Source organism: Taudactylus pleione, unplaced genomic scaffold, assembly GCF_031769625.1.
Source record: "Taudactylus pleione unplaced genomic scaffold, aTauple2 ptg000321l, whole genome shotgun sequence".
NCBI lineage: Eukaryota > Metazoa > Chordata > Amphibia > Anura > Myobatrachidae > Taudactylus > Taudactylus pleione.
The window spans coordinates 3,791,906-3,801,775 of record NW_028284722.1 but is presented as its reverse complement, the minus strand read 5'-3'; the positions used below and the strand labels follow the sequence as shown (position 1 = coordinate 3,801,775).

The following is a 9,870-nucleotide window of genomic DNA, read 5'->3' as shown; positions in this document are numbered from 1 at the left end:
TCAGCGTCATGTGCTTTCTTTGAGCGGTTTAGTTCCTTCCTCCATTGGTGCGTTACCACGGGATCTGGCGAGGTGGGTCTGGCTCACTACTTAGATGATTTTTTATGTGTGGGTCCTCCCAATTCTGATCATTGCGAACGCCTCCTTTTTTCGCTACAAGCGCTCTTCACGGAATTTGGAGTCCCAATCGCGCATGACAAGACGGAAGGTCCTTCCACTTGTTTAATCTTCTTAGGTATTGAGATCGATACTATTGCTGGGTGTTGTCGCCTGCCTCAGGACAAAATTTGTCGTTTGCAGGACGCCATACTTCTTGCGCTAGCATCAGGGAAGGTCACTCTCAGACAGGGTCAATCTTTGCTTGGTTTGCTGAACTTTGCTTGCAAGGTTATCCCTATGGGGAGAGTCTTCTATCGCAAGCTGCAGCGTGCTTTAGGAACTTTGCGTTTACCTCATCATTTCCTGCGTTTGTCCGCGGAGCACCAACTAGATCTCGCAGTTTGGGACGTTTTTCTGTCAGATTTCAATGGGGTGCGTATTTGGCCATCAGTTCCTCAAACAAACCGTGGCCTGCAGCTCTTCACAGACGCTGCGGGTTCCTCTGGTTTTGGGGCCTTCTTGGATGGGTCTTGGTGCTTCGCCACATGGCCAGAGGAGTGGGTAAGGTTGGGGCTGACCTCAAACTTGCTTCTCCTTGAACTCTTCCCTATCATTGTATCACTTGAACTCTGGGGTTGGCGCTTGCGCGACCAGTCAATGGTGTTCTGGTGTGATAATTTGGGGGTTGTACAGGCCATCAACAACCAAAGATCCTCGTGCCTCCCAGTGCTGCGACTTCTGGCTTACCTGGTGCTGCGCGCATTGCAAATGAATATTAGCTTTACCGCTAGGCACGTCCCTGGGGTTGACAATGCTATTGCTGACGCGCTGTCTAGGCAACATTGGGTGAGGTTCAGGGCTTTGGCTCCCACAGCAGCTTTAAGAGGTGAATCATGTCCATCTCATTGTTGGCAGATTATCAAGCCGGCATGGAGGATCTCGCACGTCGGTCCGTGGCCCCTCGGACCTTGACTGCGTATCAGGCCTCGTGGCACCAATGGGAATGCTTCTTACAGAGTCGGAAATCAGCAGGTACTTCCAAGCGTGCACTCATGATAGAATTTGCGTGGAGTCTGTTTGGTGAAGGCAGGTCGCGGGCTTATGTAGCCCAGAGGCTGGCCGGCATTTCCTTCTTTTTGCAACTGGCGGGAAGTAGGGATGTCACTAAGGGTTTTTTGATTCAAAAGGCTCTTAGAGGCTGGTCGCGCGCAAGCCCGGCGCCGGTTGATCGTCGGCGCCCCATTGGTCCGGAGCTATTATTACGGTTAATTGAGTGTTTGCAAGTTATATGTTCGTCCCCTTTTGAAGCGTTGCTTTTCCGGCTCGCTTTTGCGATGGCCTTCCATGGGGCTTTTCGCATCAGCGAGTTGGTTGCACGGTCTCATTCCGCCCCTCCCCCGCTGCTGCGATCTCACATTGTCCTTTGTGGCTCCGTGCTTTGCCGTATTCAACGATCTAAGACTGATCAGCTGGGTAGGGGTCGTTGGGTGTCCCTGCAATCCTCTCCGATGGAGGGAATTTGTCCGGTGCACATTGCGTCCCAATATATCAGTTACCGCCCCGCGCTTGAAGGGGCTTGGCTCATGCATTTAGATGGTTCCCCTCTAACTAAATTTCAGTTTCGGTCGGTTTTTTATCGTTGCATACGGCACGTCGGGCTTTCCAAATCGGAGTTTGGTACTCATTCCTTTCGGATTGGCGCAGCGACTTTTGCAGCTTCTTCAGGTTCCTCTCCACAGGAGATCCAGGCCCTGGGGCGGTGGAAGTCCGACGTATTCAGAAGATATGTCCGTGTGGAGTCTTGATGTACTTTGTTTCAGGCTAGAGTGCTTCGGCCAACTCGTCACCTTTTAGGTGGGGGTCTCGGGGGATTTTGCCCTGTTTTTTGCCCTGCATTGGACACTGATTGGTTATCTACATTATAAAATTATTGAATATGATAGTCGAAAATAAATAAATAAATAAATAAATAAAAATAAATAAATAAAAGATCCAGCAGGTTTTTTGTAGGTTTTTACCTCGGGTCAAGCCTTCCTTCCCCCTCTTCCCACCCCACCCACCATCTCCCTCTGCAATATTTTAGTCACAGTATCTCATGTATTTTTCTGTGTATTGCAGGTGGCATCCAGGATTGTAAGCCCATTTGGTTTGTCGGTCATTCTTATATGTTTTGGGCGGGGCAGTCCCGCTTTGCAACAGATGCTTCTGTTTTACCTCGTTGGGATAGAGTGAGGTGGTTAGGCCACAGAGGTATGCGTTGGGGATCGTTATTGCCCTGTCTCCAGACGGCAGCTGAGAATTTCGGTTCTCCTATAATCTTGGTGATTCACCTGGGCGGGAATGATTTGTGCCAGCAGACGTCTCTCGAGTTGCGGCACAATATTATCCGAGATTTGGGTGTGTTGCTCAGTATGTGGCCTGATTGTGTGATTGTATGGTCCGACATTATTGCCAGGCTTTCCTGGAGGTGCAGGTATAGTGTGGTGGGGCTGGACAAGGCCAGAAAGAGAGTGAATAGATGGGTGTCCGAGAGAGTTTTGCAAATGGGAGGTTTGGTGGTACGTCACCCTCTAATTAGGGTACAAGATGCCCATCTTTTTCGTAGGGATGGGGTTCACCTCATGGAGGAGGGGCTATTTTTATTTCTTGAAGGTATAGGTTTAGTGTTAGGAGGTTTAGTTTGTTAGGTAGTATGGTGGCGTACATGTTTCATTAGGGAACATGTGTGGCGAGAAAGAACGGCAGTCTATATAAAGCGTCCACCTTGCTGCAGTAATTGGCGGTGCGCCCCCCTTCAATGCACTGGTTAGGCTGATTTTACCCTACTGGGGTCAGCGGCACCTCTCGTCGGAGTGGGCTAATAATAGTGCATTGGGATGGGGGCTGGATACCGTCCAACTTGCCAGAGAGGGATATCAGCCCTTGCAAGTTGTTATATATCACTCTGACACTTGAATTTGGATAGTGGCCCTTTTCAATGAGTGCATTACATCCTTGCTTAAGTCAAGTGGGGCGTCAGATGACTTGCCGTTCTTTCTTATTCCACCATACTATGTTGTAAAATAAATAAAGCTGACCATTTGTTTTTATCACATATACTTTGTCTGTCTCTTTATTTTAGTTAAGTTGTAATAACATGTTTATGGTTGCACACATTATCTGCCGATAGGTAGTTTATGCCTAATTAGTCATTAAGGGGGGTGTCCAAAGGGTTGAGCACAGTGGGGTTGATTCAGACCCGGACGCTAAGCTGCACTCTCATGCAGCTAAAAGGGGCTGGGTATGCAAATGCCGCAATCGCACTGTCTATTGGAAGGAAACCCTCTATGCCTCAGAGAGCGATGGCAGAGCGAACGCACGCCAGTATGAAGACACCCACCTTTCTCTCTTAGCACAAATCATCTCCAGGAAGTGTGTAAGTAATCGGATAAATCGAGAGCCATCGGAGCTGCATGCAGCGCTTGAGGTAGACCCTACCCCACCGCAAGCACTGCGATCACTGCTGTCTAAAATACAACCAAGTGACGTGTACAATGACGCTTCTTTGCTAATTATGCACACCCATTAAACGCCGTTTAGATGCCCAGACACGCCAGCATTCGTACATCCACTGCCCCGTTCACAAGCACCTTCCCCTGTCACCACCCACACTATCACTCAAATTAGCGTCCAGTCTGTGTACTACGAGCGCACAATTCCTGAATGCAGTGAGTGACTCGCGCATGCGCATATTGACGCTAATGCATGCGCAAACGGGTGATTATCGGCCATACCATGCGTCCGCGGCTTAGCGTCCGGATCTGAATCAGGCCCTGTGTCCCTACATTTTAACCATAAAATAAATACTTTCCTTTTCTTCTCTCACCCTCAGGGAGGTGGAAATGGAAAAATGCGAATTTGATCCAACTGGTTCAGTGCGAGTTGCTAATTGGAGTGCAAAAAAAATTTGCTATACAAATTTGAAGAGAAAACAGAGACTCACAATTTGCACCTAATTGGATTGACCCCATAGCATGTTGTGCTTTGTTAAAACAGTATATAGGGTAATAATAATAATAATAATAATAATAATAATAATAATAATAATAATAATAATAACACAACAACACAGAATATCCATACTTAGCCGTACTTTGGGCCTGATTCAGAGATGTCGCTGATCTGATATTTATGCAGTTGAGCAATTATCGCAATCTGTGTATGTGTCTAAGTTGCACTACGTGCGCGTCAAGGTTCATTACCGTAATATCTCATGGCAAATTTTTACTCGCAGTGTGATTGACGGGCAGAGGGCATTTGGGGGAGGGTGGCAAAGAATGCAGGCAAGTCGCAACTGTTCTCAGGGCATGCCACAGCCTGCATGTGCCTTTCTGTAAGCAACAAAAGTGGCTCCAGTGTCTTAGTACATCAGCAGACGCAATGCCGATATTTACTCAGATTATTTGCCATTGTGCATGCGTTTTATTCACGCTGCGCATGCATCCTGATTGCTTTGTAATTATGTACGTCATTCACAAAGTAAATGTCATGTGGTTAGCGTTTTGGGGAGGTAATGGGGGGGTGGTTAGGTAAATGCAGGCGTGTCTGACATTTATACGCTGTTTCATGGGCGTACATAAATTAGCCATTGCAACTGTATTCGCAACATGAGAGCTCTCTGCGTGTGGGGAGAGCTGCAGTGTTTGAGGGTGGTCAGACTTGCCGTACATGCTGCGTGACTGCTTGATGTGCATCGATAGTACCGATGTGTACGCAGGACTGTGACATTGGACAGATATGAGTAAGCAACAGTGAGTGACTTTATGCCGGCTGTGCTTTGGCAAGTATTAGCATATTTTCGCAGATGCATTCCGTGTGAAATCGCAGCTGCAAGTACATTAGCGTCCACTGCTGAATCAGGCCCTTTATCAAGTAAAACAAAAATAACACGTCACTTTGTTTTCAAATTCTCTAGAAATGTCAAACAGGTAATTATTCAAAATGACTAAGGGCCTGATTCACTACTAATCGCAACTGCGATTGCAACGGCGATAGTATGCTAAGCCATTGCGATCGCTATGCCATTGCAGCATAACATAAGGACGCCCACTTTACCTTACATACATCCGTAATGTTTAGCAAGACTGCGATACCATTGGTACAATCGTGTACCATCGCAGCCTCACGTACACTTGCACAAGCCCTGACCTTACTCAAAAATTGCTAACTTCATCACACGCTCTCAGGCCTCAGGCTGTGTAGGGCATCGCAGTGGATAATTTATGCACGCCCCTGCAACGGCGTTCAAACGCACTGGCACGCCTGCGTTTCCCCGACTACTCCCCCCTGTCACCTCTCAGAAACGGCACTTCCTGTCAATCACTCTGCGATGGGTCTGCGTAGTCACTGCAGTCCCGATCGCAGTGGCCAGTTCGCACATGAATGCGCATGCACAGTATGCAACAATCGGCCGATTGCGTGCGTGATCGCAGCTGCGATCTGTAGTGAATCAAGCCCTAAATCATTTTCTTTGCTCTATGCAGTACTGTGAACTACAGCCTGTCTATATGAATATTCACCTTATAAAATATAAAGTGAGATTATTTTGTTGCAGTGGAGAAATGAATCCATCTGCTGCCCCTTCGCACTAATAAGATACGGTGAGGGTCAGCCAGCAGTCAGAGGACCTCATTCAGAGTCGGACGCTATCAGTCGTTCGCTCGTACGCATTCGATTGTTTTAAACCACGCATGCGTCCGGTTCTCATTGCGCATGTGCGGCCAGATCATTGCGGTCATTTTTCGTTCGCTCGTATACACAGCGAACAGGAATTGACCTATGTCATTTGATTGACAGAATGTTCCGTTTATGGGTGGTAACGGGGGTGGAGATGAGAAAACGCAGGCGTGGCAAGGCGTTTTTTGGGCATACATGTATTATCATGTGCGAACGTCCAATGTGGATGCTATTTTGTACACGTCACTGTGTGATCCCATTTCCATTAAGACTGCTCGCTCAGCTTGTGGTCTGGTATAGTCTACCGCAATGACGATGGTCTCCGCGTACTTCCCCAGACTCATCGATGGTGTTGCGATTAATCAAGCGAGGCAAAAAAAACAATTAACTTTTAATTGCTAAACAGCTTCTAAGGTGTTTCGGAAATAGACTTTTTTTAGTAGCTAAAAACCGAACGCAGGTGAACTACTCAGCTGCTAATTTCAGGGGCATACAATCAATTAGCTAACAAATGTTTGGGTTTTTTGAGTGCTTTTTACATATTTGTAAGTGTTTATTTTGTAGACAAACAATATTGTACGCATGTTTTTTTTTTTTTTTTTGGACCAAGAAACCAATCGTCCTTTTTTTTGGATAATTGTTAATTAAAACTCATAAATTGATTTTAACCCTTATTTTTTAGCCAAAATATGAAATGTTTCTATTTCCGTTGTACTGTTTGTAAGTTTGTTAGAGGGATTACCTTTTAACCAGTTTGTGAATAAATCAAGAATAGATTTTTGCAATTTTGTTTCCAAAGTGTAATAATTTTTTTGTTATTTTTGTTTCAAGTTTTTTTTAAAGTAAACATATTTTTTTTCATGGGACAAAATCTAGAAATCATTTTGCCCACACACCCACAAAATAAGTGGCATTTGAACAGAAATAAAACAAATAAAAACAATTCACAAGAAAGAAGAGGGAGGTTTGTGCCATGCAGGAATATGGGGCAAACACAGAGATGGATTGTGGGGAAATTAGCCAGTGCTGTCATCACCTTTTAGGCCGTTTAGCCGGGGGTTGGATGGAGCCTGAACAGGTCCGGGAGCTCCTTCGGCTGGCCTGGCCAGAGGCAGATGTTGTGGCCTCTGGACTAGGCATAGAGCTAGGCACATTTGGAGGGATGGCTGTTGTTGTGCCAGAGGTGGAGGGTCCTGATGTTCCGGCAGGAAGGGAGGCCGGCTCCAACATGTGCTGGCGAACGAGCTGCTCCAGGGCATTTGCTATTCGCACGTTGGCCCTGTATTTTCCGCATGGGCCTTAGCAATTGTCATGTTGGCCACAGCACTTTGCTCCAGGGCGTCCGCCACCCGTAGCAGATTGGCGTCCATCCTCAGCAGAATCTCGGTCTGCTGATCCGTTTTACCATTGAGATCAGTGAGGAGGGCAACTGCCTGCGAGGGGGAATGCCCTGGACTGTCTGCCACAGGGTCCCCAGCCGGATCTACTGCTTCCTCCCCTGCAGAGCTAGAAGAAATTCTGCCAAAGCTCACCTCTGGAGCAGACTCATCCGCCTGTGTCTCTGTGAGAAAAAAGAGAAGAGAGTAAAATTATAATCTAGATATTGTCAAAAACACATTTCTGAGTTGGTAACATTACAACATTTACCTGGGGCAACATGAGGAGCCGCAAAGTCTGGCATGTCGGTATCCATGTTCGACACGCCAAACACCTCCTCATCCTGCACACACCCCTGGGCCAGCTCTTCCAAATCTGTGAGCTCAAGTGACAAAGGGGTGGGACCCCCACCTGTCCCCCCTGCATGCCTAGCCCTATCAGCCAGTTTTTGTTTAAGCCGATATTTGAAGTCGCTCCATCTGTTGGTTTAAAATTTGGCATTATTCTTGCAGTATTTTGACCTGTAAACACTTTTTACTAAAATGTAGTTTTTATGTACCGGCCTTTGACCTCCCGGGTTGAACGTTCAAACTCACCCACACCATTGACGCCACTGGCTATGTTGTCCCACAGTTTCCATCTCTGGGTTGCACCCATATTCCTTGGTGCCTGTGCCAGGTTGTCATTGCACATTTGCACCAAAACCTCCATCTCCTTCCTTGTGAATTGTGGCTGCCTTTTTTTTTGGCCCTAGTTTGCCTACTAGGGCCAGCAGCCTCTTCCATGGCATCCTCCACACCTTTTTTTTAAAATGTTAAAAAAGATTTTTAGTAATATGTTTTAAAATGTAATGTTAAACATACGCATTTTCCCATAAAAAAAAACAAAACACTTACATGGTGCCTGTTGGCTAGTACTTTGCTGCTCTGTACTCATTTTTTTTGTCAATGTAGCAGACCGATTTTGGCCTTCAGTGACGTTTTTATACATGTGTCAGCATTATTCGGCCGCATCATTCCTTGTGCGCTCCTACTGTCCGTCCTTAATTTGAGAGGGAAAATAAAGCCTATTTATGGCTTGGTGTGACTCGAGTCGAGGTGGCAAGTTATGATTGTTGGAGGTTTTGCGTTGGAGTGGATTGTTGGTGATTGTTGTGTAGAAGGAGGACTTGTTTTTTTGGATCTTTTGGTTTTTTTTCTTACTTCTTTCTTTTCTGTTAGCATTTTTTTTTAAACCCCTGTAAAAAGTAATAGTAAATTGTTTACAAATTTTTAAAATTTTTTATTTTGGCAGTGACCCAGTGAAATTTTTGAACTTTGGGATATTTGTCTGTTTTTGGTAAATGTTTTTGGTTTCATGAATTTACAAATTCGATGTGTTGGTCTTAGCGTATGTTTCGCTAAGTAAAGTTGTTTTTTTTCTGTGAACAATCATGTCTTACCACTAAATGTAGCGTACTATTTAGCGAACTAATGTGTCCTTATTTAACTGTAAAAGTAGCGTACTATTTAGCGAATTAATGTTTTAGTGGTTTTAACTGTAAAAGTAGCGTACTATTTAGCGAACTAATGTGCCCTTATTTAACTGTAAAAGTAGCGTACTATTTAGCGAACTAATGTTTTAGTGGTTTTAGCTGTAAAAGTAGTGCACTATTTAGCGAACTAATGTGCCCTTATTTAACTATAAAGTAGCGTACTATTTAGTGAACTAATGTTTTAGTGGTTTTAACTGTAAAAGTAGCGTACTATTTAGCGAACTAATGTTTTAGTGGTTTTAACTGTAAAAGTAGCGTACTATTTAGCAAACTAATGTTTTTTTTTATTTTAAATGTAAAATTAACGTACTATTTTGCGTACTAATGTGTTTTCAATTTTTCTGTAAAAAATCATGTCTTACCACTAAATGTAGCGTACTATTTTGAGAACTAATGTGTGCTCCCTTCTCTATTTTTAGAATACGAAATTTGTTTTCAATCATAGTTTTTTAAATTAATATCTTAAAAATTTTCTAATTTTGAAATGTAGGTTGATTTGCACATGACACGTCCCAGGCCTGTAAGCATCTTTGGTTTTCTTGGAAAAGATAAGCATATTTTTCTTAACACATTTGTCTAAACCAATAACTACCTTGCTTAACATTTCAAGTTGATGTTGGTCGTATTATATTGGTCATGGTTCCAGAACCCAACCAACCTCAACTTCGTCCCAGGTGTAGGCCTCGTAGGCATGCAAGGCCCCAGATATATAGAACATGTGTCACCCTTTTTGGAATGCCAGATGATGAGGTGTTAAGGCGCTACCGTCTTCCGCCATAACTCATCATAGACACTCTCTCTTTAATAGAGAGTGATCTTGAATGGCAAATTGACAGTCCTACAGCAATCCTGCCACTTACGCTATTAATGTCGGTGTTACATTTTTGTGCCTCAAGATCCTTTCAAACCACTGTGGGAATAGTTGCTGGAATATCCCAATCCTCCTTTTCAAGGATCCTGAGGGCAGTGATGGAGGCCCTTTTTAAACACCTCCATCATTTTATTAAAATGCCATTGGATATGGGTTCCCTTTATGTGGTGAAGGCTAATTTTTACCAAATAGCTGGCTTCCCACATATCATAGGGGTTGTGGATGGCACTCATATACCACTTCAGCATCCAGCAAGGCTGGAGGCTATATTTAG

General features: G+C 44.6%; 1 protein-coding gene across 1 annotated transcript; it reads left to right on the top strand.

Moving 5' to 3' along the window:
* Nucleotides 1-992: 992 nt before the first annotated feature.
* Nucleotides 993-7,324, top strand: LOC148509527 (uncharacterized). The gene is made up of 2 exons (XM_088443001.1): nt 993-1,892; nt 7,292-7,324. The coding sequence occupies exons 1-2, from the start codon at nt 993-995 to the stop codon at nt 7,322-7,324; spliced, it is 933 nt and encodes a 310-aa protein (XP_088299127.1).
* The last annotated feature ends 2,546 nt before the right edge of the window (nt 7,325-9,870 follow it).

Excerpts from the sequence above, each read along its gene's own strand:
- LOC148509527 (XM_088443001.1), top strand. The coding sequence starts at position 993 with ATGTCCATCTCATTGTTGGCAGATTATCAAGCCGGCATGGAGGATCTC. Across the intron at positions 1,893-7,291 it reads TATTCAGAAGATATGTCCGT|CCGGATCTACTGCTTCCTCC; the intron begins GTGGAGTCTTGA and ends CAGGGTCCCCAG.